The sequence below is a fragment of the Girardinichthys multiradiatus genome, chromosome 7 (assembly GCF_021462225.1).
Source record: "Girardinichthys multiradiatus isolate DD_20200921_A chromosome 7, DD_fGirMul_XY1, whole genome shotgun sequence".
NCBI classification, from domain to species: Eukaryota; Metazoa; Chordata; class Actinopteri; order Cyprinodontiformes; family Goodeidae; genus Girardinichthys; species Girardinichthys multiradiatus.
Genome location: NC_061800.1, coordinates 27,750,181 through 27,766,372, shown reverse-complemented (window position 1 = coordinate 27,766,372; position 16,192 = coordinate 27,750,181). Strand labels below are relative to the sequence as shown.

The following is a 16,192-nucleotide window of genomic DNA, read 5'->3' as shown; positions in this document are numbered from 1 at the left end:
ACAGCAAAGTGCCCCGGCCTGAAAAACTGGCGGTTCATGTGTTTGAAGTGGATGAAGATGTTGATAAAGAGGAAGTGAGTTCTACATGTACTACATTGTGTTCAGTTTGCTTAGGTTTGTAGTCCAGGATAGTTGTTTTGATTTCAATGTTTGAATTGAGAAATTTGTTTCAAAAAAAGTGTAAAAACAAATAAATTGAGCACAAGGCAGCTGCACACAAAGCCAAATGTTACCAAAGAGTAATGACAAAATAGTAACCTTGGGCATTAGTGCATCATGCAGTGGCCAACCAAGGTGAAATAAATGACAGCAAGGTGTCCAGATCTCAGAAGACAAAGATTTAAATAATGATTTGTAGTTTACAAACTGGCACCCCACCCTAGGATTTAGCTCTCTATGGTGAGTTCACTCTGTCTTTTGTAATTCCTGTTCCGGTTATGATCTCCATTGTTACTCCTTTGTGCAGAGGTGCCTGCTTGCACTCCTTACAACACAATCGGCTAAATACTTTACAATGGGAAGTCTGTTGCCTCTTTGGCTCAGACAGTAAGGAAAGATAGAGCTGCTGGAGCAGCTAACTATCATTGGTAAATCCATGCAGGTTGATTGCTGGATTCGCTGTGTCATCATCCAGAAATGGTAATGGTGATTATATTTTAGAGGGGCGTGGGTCAAAAGGCTGTTGTTGCATCAAAAAAGTGTGTTTTATAAAAGGGACCGGTGAAAAATAACTGAAAGGATAATTATGATTTATTTATGTTTCAGACTTTAAGGATTTTTAGGTTTTCTATCTCCAAAGTATGTTTGTTCTTTAAATCCATCCTTTACTAAACTATTGGGGCAGTGTTTAAAAGAAATAAATACATAACACACAATTGTAACAAGTAAAATCTGGTTTTGATACCAAATATATATTTTTAAAAAATCTCTACACAGAATGCATAAGGTTGTCACATATTTGTAATTCTATTATTGTTTTACATAAAATTACAAAACACTCATCCTGTAAAGACTACATTTGCCTAAATATGGTATGAGTCTGCAACAAGGAGGCTAATAAGTCACCTGACAAACACTTCAAAACATCAAAGATAATCCTAAACTGTTGTCGAAGCAAGTGTTACAGTATCTGAAATACTACAAGGTCACACACTGCTTTGGGAGATGTATTACAATGATCCTGACACTTCCCTCCTCAAAAATGTCAAACTTTGTCTTTTGTAGGCAACAAAGTGCCATTGAACACTATTTTTCAGCCTGCTGCATAGTTTAGTCCCTTTAGGTCTTAATTAAATGGTTTCAATGCAATAGAAGTACATGGAAGGGGCATATGGGCGATGTAAAATGTCTACACTGCCTGTTAAAATGCCAGGTTGTTGTGGTCAAAGGAAAGTTATATGACATCGGGATGGTATTTGGATGTGTTCGCCATTCTCTCCCCCTTTACTAAAGCTTCAGTTTCAGCTTTAGAAGCACAGTCCCAAAGCATGATGTTGCCACCACCATGTTTTAACATTAAGAATGGTGTTCTGTTAGTGATGTGCATCCTTGTTTTTGCATCCAACATACCCACTTAAAATATGGCCAAACGTTCAACCTTTCAACCTTGATTTAATCAAACCACAGCACACTCACCAGTTTGAGGGTTCTTGGTAATGTCTCTTTACATCATATTTTCTCCACTTGATGATGACAGTCTTCCCTTTTTTCCATGGTGTACCTGCGCCTTTTTACTCATTTCCTGACTGATACCTTTTGACAATGTTTTAGAAGCTCTCTGCAGACCATGCCTTTTCCTGTGAGGTGCGACTAAAAAATCATCAGAAAAAGCCAACCAGAACAGTCAATCTTTATTTTTTAATACTTGCTGACTCCTATTTGGTATGAGTTTGAGTGTACTGGTTCATTTTGAAAACACCCACATCCCCATTTATAAGAGGGTTTACACATTTACTACAACCGCATTATTTTATTTTTTTTATTTTTCCCCCCTTAAAGATTTAATTATGTTTCTTTGATCAAATTATGCAGATTAGAGGTTACATTAAAAGTGGAAAAAGTTCCGAAATGATTTATCCAGGACCCGTTTCTTTTACATCACAAAATCCTGGTGGTTTAACGTGGGCTGTGCAGACTTTTTTATCCACTATAATTGTGTATTTTAGACATCTGCAGCATTTGTAGTCCATCTCACTCCTGTGTCCTCAGTTTGGCTTTAGGCCTCGACTGTCCTCTGTTTCTGTCTTTGTGGTTAAAGGCTGTCACTTTTCTGCCTCTCCAGTCTGGACTTTTTAAGGCTGTCTAGACACAGATGAGATTAAACGGGCTCTGAAACTTTCCAGCTGCTCTTCAACGCACTTCAGTCCTCCGCACTGAAACTATGAGGAGACAGCAAGCACGTTCAAAATCCCCTTTTGTTTCATTAGACAGAGTAAAGAAGAATAACTGACTTCGGATCAGACTAAGTTACATCTTGGAAGGTAATTTACTCTTCTCCTTGTGAGACAATGTTAGAGATGTGGTTTCTTACTGAAGCCCTTTAAAGCAGAGAAGTTCTAACTGCAGATGAAATACGGTTGGTATAAACCAGGACAGATCTTCTATCATTGCTCTCCTAATTGGTTTATTTTTGCAGATGAAGGGAGCGAAGCAGGTCACAGATCTTTATGTTCTGGTCATATACGAGAGGTTGATTCCATCTGACACACAACATGAGTGTGGTGTGAGATGGCCGCGATTTGTGTGTCTCTTCCCTGAAGTTTAAAAAATGTTTTGGTTAAAAAGTCTGCGTTTGTTTTGTCTTTGTGCATGCTTGTTTGGACTGAGACAGCTCTGCATAGTGCTGGGCTCTGTGTCTTCTCAAAGCATTAGATGAAAGCCTTTGGACACACCAGGGTCTTGGCAGGGTGACTAATTAGTGACATGATATAATTCTTATGATGCTTGAAAGCAAAAATTCCCAGCATAGTTCTTAAAGTCAAACCTTTCTCGATTTTTAAATAATTTGATGTCTTTTCTAATTGTATTGCCATTCTAAGCTGCATTTCTAAACTTTTGTTTGTCCTTAATTGTCTTTATCTCTTGTAGGACACGGCTTCCTTAGGATCCCAGAAAGGGGGCATTTCCAAACATGGCTGGCTGTATAAAGGGAACATGAACAGTGCCATCAGTGTCACAATGAGGGTGAGATACCAGTAATGAACACTTTCAAAGATGGCCTTTTTGGAGTCTCAGAAACAGTTTAATGAGAGAAACTCTGTTGGCAAACAAATGTCCCTATCCAGATGTGAGAACCTCACCCTCTGCTTCAATACCTTAGAAATTCTGCCATTTATCATTATGAAAAGTTTTCTTTTTTTTTTGTCCGCTCATCACTGTAATGATTCATTTTCTAAGCTTGGAAGTGCAGTTTTATCCAGGATTTATTTACGAAAGGGATAATGCCTGACAGTGTGTCTATTTTTAGGAATTAATGGATTGAGTAAAAGCAAACAAGCAGCACAGTATCACAGTTAGCACTGTTGCCTTGCAGCAAAAGTCCCTGCATCTGAATCCTGGCCAGGGTGTTTCTGTGTTTGCATGTTCTAACCCTGCATGCATTGGTATTCTCCAGATACTCTGGTTTCTTCCTGCAGTCTAAAACCGTTCAGGTCAGATAATTAATTAACTAAACTGGGCTTAGGTATGAGTGTGTGCATGATTGTTTGTCTTGTATAGGGCCTTGCAGATGTATTTATACTTATTTAACTTTTTCACATTTTGTCATATTGCAACCACAAATTTTAATGCATTTTTAAGGAAAAGGATACATAGTTTTCAGTTTTTTTTCCCAAAATAGATATTTGTTAAGTGTGCTGTGCGTATGTTTTCAGCCCCCCCTTTCCTCAGATAACCCTAAAAACTATTAGCCTTACATTCCACAAGCCTGGCTTTTAATATGGATGAAGCTAAATGCTGGGCAATACTGGAGGAAACCCTGCTAGAGGCTGGTAAAGATTTGAGACTGGGGTGTGGGTTTCAACTTTCGTTAGGACAGCAACCCTGAACATACAGCCAGACCTACAATGGGATAGTTTAATTAGAGCATACACATTTGTAATAAATGTGAAAATGTGGTTCTACAAAGTATGGGCTCAGGGGAGCTGAATACAAACACACAAATGCAGTTAAAATCTCAGTAACCTGGTCTTACACCTGGCCAAGGAGCCAAATAATTTGACAGTATGTGTAAATGATTTTCTCAATTAAATGATGAGTCATGTGTACTGATTGAGCTACAGATTTAGATGCAAGATGCAATACATGTCTATGAAATATTCAGCTAAACGCCAAAACATATTTAGCTGAACACTAACACATATTGTGATATAATACAGTGGATTTTTATTGGCAAATTGACATTGGCTGGAACTCCAAATACAAACTTGAAAAATGAACAAAATGCAACTTTGTTTTCTAGTAATTGATGCCTAAATGTGGTTTCCATCATTTCAGTCATTCAAGAGAAGGTATTTCCACCTTACCCAGCTCGGAGATGGCTCGTATAATTTAAACTTCTACAAGGATGAGAAGATCTCCAAAGAGCCTAAAGGAACCATTTTCCTGGATTCCTGCATGGGTGTGGTTCAGGTATGCTCTGAATTCTTTAGGTAATCTCTGGCAAGAAGGTCCTGATTGTTGAGGCTTGCTGAACCCGAATGACCATTTGCATGTTTTGACAAACAGGATATCCATGTTGGCGCCGTCTTTGCTGGTGACGTGACCTACAACCCTTATGGGGATTTAAAAACTGGACAATACATGGAACTATTATGGAAGTTTCCTCATTGCAATCCTAAATAAATGTCAGTTAGCTTAAAGCATGAGCTGCAACAGACATAACTGTCAAAAGAAGTTGTGGACAGCTGCTGAAGAGTATTCTCTGCATTTCCATGAAACCTGAGCTGTCTCTTCCCCAAGGTTGTGTTTTTCTGCTGACGCTAGGCGAGTGAAGCAAGGTGAATGCTGAGGTCTCACATCCGAGCACTTTCCTCTGGCCTCTCAATCAATGCTGTGCTCTCCCATCCGATTGTTGGAAGAAAAACACTCGATGTGTCCATTATCATATGTCTATGATCACAATTGATGGAAAGAATCTGATTTTACCTGTTAGGAGGTCAGCTGGATGATTAGGATACAATCGGAAGTGGAAGCAGGACTCTTGTGATTATACTTAAAGCTTCAAGTTTTTGAAATTGGGTGCTGTGTGGAAGAGCTTCGATAAACTGAAGCAGTAGGAACCACACTATAATATAACTATATGGCAATATAGCTGTAACATAATCACACCCACAATGGGCTGTTGATGCTTCAAGTAGCTTAATTTATTATAACCCTTCACTAAGGTGGCCACTTTGCTCATGGCATCCTGACAAACCCCTGGCTGCAAGGAAAAGGATCTCAAAGCACCTGAGATGACCCCTTGCACATGGAGATTGGTATGCACTGGTGGATAGGGCTCCCCAATGAGGAAAGTCTGCATACCTCCAAGTTATGCATAGACAAAAGTTCTAGTTTCAGAGCAAATTATACTTGATATACTGTCATGGGCAATCCTGGCATCACATTTTTATGAGATTTCCTTCTCGCCAATACCTGAATCACAGTTATTCACTGACTTTTTCAAAGATGTCAGTTCACAATGATGACCACCCCTTTCACAGATTTTGCTTTAAGCTCATACTTCTATTTTAGAGTTGGTTTCCAACACTGATTATTGAAATTATTTGAATCCTCACAATAGCACATACCACACAGCTTTGATTTTTAACATACGTGATATTGTAGCATGTAATTCAGGGTGTATTCACACTTGCCACTTTTGGTCCGCTTTAAATGGACCAGAGTTCGTTTCGCCCCTTGGTCCGGACCTTTTGTGCAGGTGTGAATACACTCAAGTGAACCCTGGTCCGGACCAAACAACCGGACCGAGACCCACTTTTTGAGGTGGTCTCAGTCCGCTTCCAAACGGACTCTGGTGCGGTTCGCTTATGGTCTGAATACAAATCGGCCCCAATCTGAACCAACTACAAAAAGCGTAAGTCTCTTTGGACATAAAAACCCACTGTAGCCGGTAGCAAAGGTGTGTGTTGTAAGGTAATCATACCTGATAAGCTGTGTGTTGCTTAGCAACGCTACTGGCTTGTAGTGGGACAAGGCACGTAGAGAACGTCGGCATTCAGCACGCATTCTCCGACGGGGTTCCAAAATTATAAATGTACCGTCTCAAAGTCTGTGTTGAATGAGCTGCTCTTCACCCTCACAATAATATTGCAGCTGCAATAACGGCACAAATATGCAGAACAGAGGTGCTGCACGCAGCACGTCTACAGCTGTTTTCCTAAATTTCTGTGTCTGTGCTAGGTCCCGCCCCCGTCATTTCTGTCCAATGGGAACAATGATCGTCACCCTCGTAGCTTTGTTTACAAGTAATAGTTCACTTGCAAAAAGTACAATGTGAAAACAAACTGTACCAAATGAAAAAAATTAAGTTCCTTTTTGGTCCGGACCAAACAAGCGGACCAAAGGACTTTCCTGGTGTGAATACACCCTTATACTTGTTAACAATTGAGCATTCCAGAAGCGTCACATATAAATCGCAAACATTCTACGAACTCATAAGTGCCACATTAGCGTTGCAGCATTTACCCGATTACATTACTTAATCTCATTGTGTGCTATGCAGGCGCTCTGTCTGCGCTGATGAAGACTTCGGTGCTTGAAGTGGTTAACACAGGCCCTGACTTCTGATTTGTTCATCTAATACTTTTTGACCACTTGAGTGTTTACTAAGGCTATGTATAGAGCATTGAACTTTCAGCCCAAGAATGGTCAATCGATCATCCAGTACGAAAAATGGAAACAAAAGGACAAGAATATGACATCCTGGAAAAACTAACTTACTACATCCTGATGCGGTAATATATTTTAACACCCTTCATTTGTTTACATTTACAACCATTTAAAATATGTTTTAAGATATGGCAACATGAATGACAAGAAACATTTGGGCAGCTACCTTAAAGTAGAGTTCCTTCCATTAAGGTGTAATCCTTATCCCCTTTCATAAAGCGCTTAAAGCTGGACCTGAAACATCTTTTTACCTTCCAGGGGTTAGTTCTATAAGAACCATGGGGGTTGAAATCAACCTACCACTGTCATACCTCAAAACCACCAAGGGCGGTAGTGACAAAACAGTAATGGTCAACATTAGGTAGGTGTAAGCTGATTGTGTGGTTGGACATAGGGATGACAGAGGTGTGACAAGACTTAAAAGCATAAAAAATAATAGACAGAATCATGTCAGCATGATGAAGAGGATGCCCAACATCTTTCCATTTAAACATTGTATTGGGCTAGCAAGGGCTACCTAAAAGAGCTAAAATGGCTTTTGATATATGAGTGCTTGAGGTATTTTATTTAACATTTTTTTTGTCTTTGATTTGCTGTCCTCTGTCCTAGTGATTATTTTATTTTCTGTAAGACGTCCAGTTCCATCCAAGATACACCAAGCTATAACTTTAACACTAAAACTTTATACAAAAGTCATTCTTAAATAAAATTAGGAATTTAAAAATTGTAATTGTTTATTGGATGCTTTAACAGAACACATTTTGAGGCATTTCCCTATTTTCTGTACCATAATTGATAAATTGGCTTAGGCAGACAGAAAACTACAAAATCACACTTCATTAAGCAGCACCCCACAGACAATTCCCAATATCTTGCTCCATGAGTAGACCTGTAGATGTTTATGTTGCAGCTGGAATGGCATGTGAGATGACTTCATGCTGAGTTTCATGCAGCTCCTGCACTTTGGGAGGGTCCAACCATGAGCTCTGAAATATAAATAGTTCCACAATGCAATCTGTCAGAGCATTTAATTTTCTCTTTTCTACTTTTTCTTTGAAGCACTGACTGAATGATTTGTGTGGCTGTTTGAGATACGTCTGTCAACCTATAGTGATGGCTATGATTACATCTAATATTATCCTAGTTTTATTTTTGTCCTAAACACCTCCTCATTATTTATTCGACCTGAAATTGACTGTTCCTCCCAACCACTCCCATTCTGTTTTTACTTTCCAGGCAAGCAAAATAAAATGCCAAAGAATGACAAATAGCATGCTGCTAACTTTAACGAGACAGATTTCCCCAGTCCCTTAAATACTCATGTAGTTTATTTAAATCCATAATAAATATCAGGCCTCTGCAGAGCCATTGTGTCACAAACAGACTGCAGCTGTTTTGGCACCAATTGGTTCTGAATGGACTGAAACTGAGAACATTAACAGCCCAAAATGGGCCGGTGACATCACTCTTTGTGGCTGATTGAGGTCACATTTTGGCTGCAGGTGTACTTTGTTTTTTCCAGCTCTACAAGGTCTCTGCTGCACTCTGGTTGTTCAGCTCAAGTGTATTTCAATTGCTGCCTATATTTCTTCAAAACAAGAGTCACCTCTTGTTCATTTATGTAGAGAAATTGTTAGTCCAGTAAACTGTTCGCATATTTAGTAGATTTATGTATTTGTTAGATTTATGTATTTGTTAGCTTAAACAGCAAAAAGAGAACAGTGAGGATGGGGGTTGCAGTTAAATCATAAAAATAAACATCCACCTTTTGCTGACTAGGTAGTAGTTTAATGTTTGGATTGGAGCTGGTAATAAAACATTCCACCTACCCCACAATATTAGGAGAACCTTTTTCATGTTTTCATTGCGTTGTCTTTGCAGAACAACAAAGTTCGAAGGTTTGCTTTCGAACTTAAGATGCAGGATAAGAGCACCTACCTGCTGGCTGCAGAAAGCGAAGCAGAGATGGAGGACTGGATCAACATGCTCAACAAGATCCTCCACAGCAGCTTTGAGATTGCCATGCAGGAGAAGAAGAATGGAGACATTCATGATGGTTTGTGTGTTTTTGATATGACATGGGCTGTTATTTTGTGTCCAAATTCTTGACAAGAGCAAATATTTAACATGAAAACATTCATTGTTTAGACAATGAAAACTAGTTTTTATGATAACACAGTGGTCAGGAGTATGTGAAGAATGTGTTTTACTGTAGTGAGTCTGTTTTAGTAAGTGAATGAATTCTAAATCAGTCAGTTTCTAAGAAAAGGTTAAATACATTAACATCTTCTTGTTTTTGAATTGTTTTTTTTTTGCTGTAAGAAATGGTATCAGCACCATTGAAGTCCACACCAGGCATTGACTGTACTGCTGTGTTCAGAACAAAAATATTGCTGTAGACCTATATTATTAAATATATATCAAAATCTCTCACTAAACCCCAATCGAAATTTGCCAACCTTGGTTGAGGTTTTGCCCACGTTAGTATATGTGTTCTTTATTCTCCTAAACTGATGAGTATAGTGTTCCATAACCAAATGTGACCCTGAAAGATAATTGTTATGCAGCTTTAGTTCCTGGTTTGTTGCTCCTTTGTTTTTACGTAACAAAGCTAATTATGTTGTCCAACTACTACCATTATTAGATTTCTTTCAGTTGCTGAATGATAATGATTTGTTACAAGCAGCTTCCACAGCTCCTGGCACTCTTCTCCTCTGCTTCCTACTGGCCTTTGTAATGTATAATGTTGTTGGAGATGTAATACCAGACCACCCAGGCTTTTAATGCTCACCTCCTGTCTCTTAGGAGGCTTAGCCTTGTAGGAGAGAGAAAGCGACTGCCTCCCTGTAAAATGCTTCACTAATCTTTTTAACTCTTCAGCTTTTATTAATTATCCTGTGCATCAGAGAAAGGGGAGTGGGGTGAGAGGATTTCGAGGTTGAAAATATCTGGGAGTTTTCTTGAAATATTCTCGCAAGACCTCCAGTGTCTCCTTTTCAATCCCAACTGATGCCGGCCACATTTGAGTTACTGTTTACTAAACCTTAACATGTCAGGAAATGATTATAGGGGATTTACTTTGTCATCTGAGTTTTCTCTTTTTTTTAAATCCATTGTGATTTGTATTTTCTTATAGATGATGATCTTGGAAAGTCAGACAGTTCTTCTGGCAGCCTGGATAGCTTTCAGGTAGGTCCTACTTGTGTATTCAGCTCAACACGTCTGGTACCTTTTGAAAAAGCAAAGGCGGTGGAACTCTTTTGCCACAAACGTGTGTTTTCAATTTGTATTTAAAGATTACATGTCTGATTTCAGCAGGGATTTATATATAGATCGGATCTGACATTAAAGACAGGCCTAGGGCACCTTCCACATTTATTGGAAACTCTCATGAAGATGTCTAAAGAGGCTTAAAGTACATTCGTATTTTACTGCAGTAGCCTAATCTTAATCTGAAAAATGTAGAAAAATTCATCTTTAATTTAAGAGGGGAAAAAGTACTACTTTAAAAGATTTTAAAACAAACTGAAAAAGAAAAACTGGTCGCTCTTTTCTTTGAAAATAAATGTGACTGAAACTGTTTTTATTTCTGTTATACTGTTTAAAGTTTATCAGAGGTTCTCTTAGCTTGTATTTTATTATTTCTAACTTACTGTTTCTCTGGTGTATAAATGTATGACACAAAGGCTCATTTCTTTTAGCAACAGGCTGGATGAGGATTCATGTTTATGTTGCCACCACGCAGTGTATGGTAGGGTTGATGCTATTTAAAAGCCAAACAGCTAAAAGCTTTGTCTGTCCTACCATCACCAAGGGAAAATGGACCAGCAAGAACAGAGAAATTTATTATTTTACTTGAGGTCACAAGAATCAGAACGAAGTTAGTTCTGACCGGGACATTTAATACTTCACAATAATCTAAGTGCAGAACCACTGGGAATTCCTCATGGGTCCCACCTGCTGCAGCATTTGTATATAATAGTTTTCAGACACAAGGAAAAAAAGTTCATCCCAGATTATATGTCAAGAACAAGCTGGCATGGTGCTGTTATTGAAGCCCTGGTTTGGGAGTTTTTGCAGTTGTGTTCTTGACACATATTTTGGGCAGAACTTTCTTCCTGTTTGAGAAATATGAAGGTTGTGTGCTGCAGTAGGAGGGACCTATGAGGACTTCCTAAGGGTCCTGCACTTGAGTTCTTGTAGGTATAAAATGAACTTTGTGCCTGTTGTTGCAGCCTTGGGTGAAAAAAATAACTTTATCTCGTCTGCCGGAGTATGTATTGTTTTTTTTTTTATTTGGGCATTTCTGCAACAAACACTCCATGTGGGTCTGGAGTAAAACAAAGAATAATTGCATGTGAAAACACCTGATGTGTGACGGGTCTGTTTCTCCTCCTGGAAGGTCCTGGAAAGCTTGATAAAGGGCATTGCATTGTGAACTGTTTCAAACCAGGAGGTTTTCAAAACAAAAAGCCAAATTGGTACCAAAGCGGTGCACAAGATTCTTTCGTATAAAAGCGTCAATGGATATACAATAATTTACTGACCAACTAAAGACATCCAGACACTTAAAGGAAAAACTGATGCTGTTATTTCACTTAGTGCTACATAATAGAAAATACATATGTTTTAGGAAGTGGAAACTTATGGGTCAAAAGAGGTTGATTGGTGACAATTTGCTCCTGAAATGGAAACTGGCACCACCTCAGTCTCACCACTGAGCCTCATGTCTTCTGTTAAATATGAAGCCAAAGGCAAATGGCAACAAATCAGAGTGTGAAATTGTTCAGTTTTTGTTTTGGTTTAGTTGGTGTTTTGTTCCCCTATAGAGCACAAGAGATATAGAGTCAAGAATGAGGAATGAGACCAGACTGAAGCTGTTCACAGTGGACCCAGACACACAGGTAATTCAGCATGACCCCATTATGATGTTCACTCCCGTCAAATTATATTTTCAAGATGAAAGATCAAACCTTCCTACGTGCTGTCTGCAGAAACTGGACTTCTCAGGAATAGAACCAGATGTTAAACAGTTCGAGGAGAAGTTTGGCAAGCGCCTTCTGGTAAACTGCAACGACCTCTCATTTAACCTGCAAAGCTGCGTGGCAGAGAACGAGGAGGGGCCAACGACAAACGTAAGAAATAATTTTTACCTACAAAACAGCCTCTAAGCTACAAACGTATCACTAGCTGCCCAGAGGCAAATAAGATGGTTTGTCTGGGCAGCCGGATGGGGTCTTAGTACTCGGACTGTTGTTGAGATAGCAACCAGGCAGTTGTCTCAGGAATGGTGAGCAATCTTTATAATGAAGTCTAATGCTGTCCCTCCTGGAGACAACTATCCATTAGTTTTTGACATTTTCTCCCCCACACACACATAGGAGGGGAAACCTGATGTGTGTTAAGATCTTCCAACAAACATTTAAAGGAATAACCAAAACGTATGTTCATTGTTAGAACCTGGTTTGAAGCTATGGCTCAGTGAAAATCGTTTTTGTGTCAGATACAGTAGCACCAGACTGAGTAAGCTTACTGCATCACTATTACGTTTGAGTACAAAAAACTGAATAAAAGTTGGTTATTATTTCTTTTAAACTATGATGTTCAGTTGAGTTGTTAGTGTCTTACCCGCTGTAGATAGCTGTATTTACAACCTCAGTTTAGATGAGCAGAGATTTGCTTTCACTGTAGAGTTCATAAAAGAGCTAGTTAGAGTCGGGCCTCTTTGTAATCTGAAAACAACTCCAGGATTAACTATTCCTGGAAGTTTATGGCACCAGTATTTATAAACCACTCTGCCAAGTAAGGCAACATTAACGCACAAAAACACTAATACAGTTTTGTTTTTTATATAACACAATTGTTTCAGACCAGGGAGCAATACTGTGTTAAGTGTAAATAATCATCTAAAGAATAACTGAGGGGTTTAAAGGTTTATAAAACCCAATATGCATGAACTGGTGTGATTTATCTATGGTCCCACTCTAGCTACTCATTTACTGGACTCTTCTGTGAAATCACTTTACCTCAAACTAATGCCATTACATTTCTCTAATACAGACAAGATACTGACTGCTGATAGCAACTCCGTTAAACCCTACTCATCAAATTTGAAAATAACCCTTGATTACTCTTATGCAGACTTAACAGTATTTATGTAGTAGTGTAAAAGTCCTTATTTTCAATTGATGGTGCCTACAACAACGGTGATCATCTCTACTCATGTTAAATAATGCTACTATTCCACATAGACTACGAATAATACGAGTCGCCAAGAATTGCGAAGTTGTAAAATTTGTGAGGATTCTTGGAATTAAGCAAATTTGCTGGTCCAGGTTGTGATGCTGCAAGGCTGCAAGTTATGACACAGATAAAGATTAATCACGAGGTTCGGCCTAAATTGCACAAATGTTGTTAAGAATTCAGGACAAATTCTAAGAATCTATTAAGAATGCTGTACGAAGGTTAGGAGTCGGTTAACAATATGTGAAATGAATCTAAGAAATAGGTACATTTAAATTTAAATTCTTTACTATTCTTGACAATTCATGGGATTTTTTGGCAAGCTATGATAATAGGTGATGACTAGCAGGACTGAATGTTATTTGAATGAGGACTGTTGATATTTAGAAGATAAAAAGTATTAAGTAAAGTGATTGTTTTTGCCAATACAATGTAAAAACTAAGGTGCTTGTTTTACTTTGTTTTCAATTTCCAATGTACTTTAAAAATGTATTATTATTTAGTTTTGTTTTGTTTTTAAATTTTTCTTATTAATTATTTTTCCTAAGGTCTTCATTTTTTTCCAAGGGCAGAAGAGAGATTTGAGAAGGTTTACAGGGGTAAAATGGCCCTGAGTGGTCAAGACTTTGTTAAGAAATAACAGAGATTTCTTTTTAAATTGGGAATTCGACACCAAAGGTTTTGAGCTTCTCAAAATGGTCAAAAATGGTTTATGATGTTTACAGGACACTGAGATCTCAGTAAACATTGTCATCACATCAAACTGTCTCTGTTTGCAGGTGGAGCCTTTCTATGTCACCCTGTCGCTGTTCGACATCCAAAACGGCAGAAAAATCTCCTCTGACTTTCAGGTTGATTTAAACCACCAGTCTGTCAGGGGCATGGTTCCCAGTAAAACCAGTCAGTATGTGAACGGAGGAGGTGAAGACCGATCTGAGGGCCAACGGTTTATCCATGGTGTGCCAGAAGCAGCTTTGCTGTATCCCAAACAGGTGAGAGAGGAAGTAAAAGTATGGCAGCTAAAACTGCAATGACCTATTTATATCTGACATTTCAGATTGTGCTTACAGGGAGTGTTTTCAGTGACGTGCCCTCATCCAGATATCTTCCTGGTGGCTCGCATCGAAAAGGTGCTTCAGGGGGGAATTAACCACTGTGCCGAGCCATACATGAAGAGTTCAGACTCCACCAAGGTAACAGGTCATCCCCTGTCTCCCATAAGGCATCCTGTCTCCCCCTAAACTCGGCAGATCCATCTTTAAACATGCATAATCATTCCTGTTTGTCAGCGCTGATATTAACTGTTCAGATTTGAACCTGCAAGGAAGCCTGGCAGGCAGGTACAGTAGTTTTGATTCAGAAAACTCATTTTTTGGGATTCGTTTTTACTTTTCCTTTCCTTGGGTGACAGCACTCCAAGTACTATCTCAGCACTTTCGGTACAACAGTGTCCAGTCCGCATGTGTTTACCATCTTAGTCAAGTGTTTCTGTTTTCCACTAGATGGCACAGAAGGTCCTGAAAAATGCCAAGCTGGCATGTAGTCGATTGGGTCAGTACAGGATGCCCTTTGCCTGGGCAGCAAGGTACTTTATTCTCTTTAATAAACATAATTCTCATTTCTGATTCTTATCAGATGTCAACAGTTTTCAGTTAATGTTTTTGCTCCAAGATCACAGCACGTGTTCACCAAAAGTATCCATAACAGGACAATCCTTCAGGAATTTTACAGTTTAAAATATAGAAAACAAAATTTTCTATAGCGTTTCTTTCTATAAAATGGATTTAAAAAGTGAGCACACCCCTGTCAAGATGACTATGATACACAACAGTGGGGCAACTATCCTGAACAAATTCAACTGCAAAACAAACATCTGTTACAGAGAAAAAAGCTGAAACTACAAAAGCTGCTATAACCTGACCGTGTAAGTGTGCTCGCCTTTAAACTAATACTTTGTTGAAACACCTTTTGGTTCAGTTTCAACATGTCAGATTAGCTTTTTTTGAGTATTATTAGCTTTTTTTGAGTATTAAAAAGCAAATCTGATTAACCTGAAATAACTAAATCTATAAATTCTGGTCGGGAAGCAGAACTGACATTGCTGCAGGATTTTTTTATTTATTTATTTATTTTTTCCTGTGTATTAGTCTTTGATATACATCTGTGACCTAAAGCGCCACCAGTAACAATACTGACTTTACTATAACTGGGGGCAACAGTGGAAGAGGTTCGTCCTTTAACCAGTGGGTTGCTGGTTTAAACCCCGGCTCTCTCTGTCTCAGTCGTTGTAGCTGATGGTGCTCAGAGCGCTCGGTGGCGCCTGTGTATGGCAGCCTCACTTCTGTCAGTCTGCCCCAGGGCAGCTGTGGCTACATTGTAGCTCACCACTGTCAGTGTGTGAATGTGTGAATGAATGAGTGGATGACTGATTGTAGTGTAAACGCTTTGGGGTCTCTGGAGTCTTGATAAAGCGCTATAAAGTGCACACCATTTACTATTTAATACGCTCTTTGGTCATTAGAAATGGGTTTCGTACTCTTTGCTATGTCAGTTTTCACAGATTCTTTAAGTTTTCTTACGAAATTTGAAATTTCTTCTAACCACGAGAAGAATTGGATTTTTTCTCCTATCTATTTAATTTGTTTGTTGGTCTTTTTGGACATTATGGCATGCCTAAAATCACACACAAAGCATAAAAACATCATAGAAGGATGGCTTTTTTTTTCCATTGAATCCTAATAATCCACGTACATGCTCATATTAAAACGAAATATGGAATGCAGTGTTTGCAGGACAAGAGCAGTATTTTCTGACTTTGTGTTGTTTTTTTTACTCCTCAGACCCTTGTTCAAAGATGCATCAGGGACACTTGACAAAAGTGCCCGCTTCTCAGCTCTGTACAGACAGGACAGCAACAAACTGTCCAATGAGGACATGCTCAAACTGCTGGCGGATTTCAGAAAGTGAGTTAAGTTTCCCTGAGCATGCTCTTTATTAGAAGCTCTAAGTAATAGTGCAGATGGGCTGGATGGAAAATGTCTGCCCTTGCAAAAATGTT

At 38.8% G+C, this 16,192-nt stretch overlaps 1 protein-coding gene across 20 annotated transcripts in view; it reads left to right on the top strand.

The window, feature by feature from the left end:
• LOC124871059 (dedicator of cytokinesis protein 9-like) overlaps positions 1-16,192 on the top strand; it is a 125,740-nt gene that overhangs the window by 74,081 nt on the left and 35,467 nt on the right. For all 20 annotated transcript variants that reach the window (XM_047370021.1, XM_047370006.1, XM_047370018.1 and 17 more), the window contains exons 5-15: positions 5-74; positions 3,088-3,183; positions 4,495-4,629; positions 8,773-8,947; positions 10,028-10,080; positions 11,721-11,795; positions 11,886-12,026; positions 13,914-14,126; positions 14,205-14,327; positions 14,637-14,719; positions 15,975-16,097. In XM_047370021.1, coding sequence (XP_047225977.1) covers positions 5-74; positions 3,088-3,183; positions 4,495-4,629; positions 8,773-8,947; positions 10,028-10,080; positions 11,721-11,795; positions 11,886-12,026; positions 13,914-14,126; positions 14,205-14,327; positions 14,637-14,719; positions 15,975-16,097 — 1,287 coding nt within the window. The remainder of the gene's footprint in view (positions 1-4; positions 75-3,087; positions 3,184-4,494; positions 4,630-8,772; positions 8,948-10,027; positions 10,081-11,720; positions 11,796-11,885; positions 12,027-13,913; positions 14,127-14,204; positions 14,328-14,636; positions 14,720-15,974; positions 16,098-16,192) is intronic.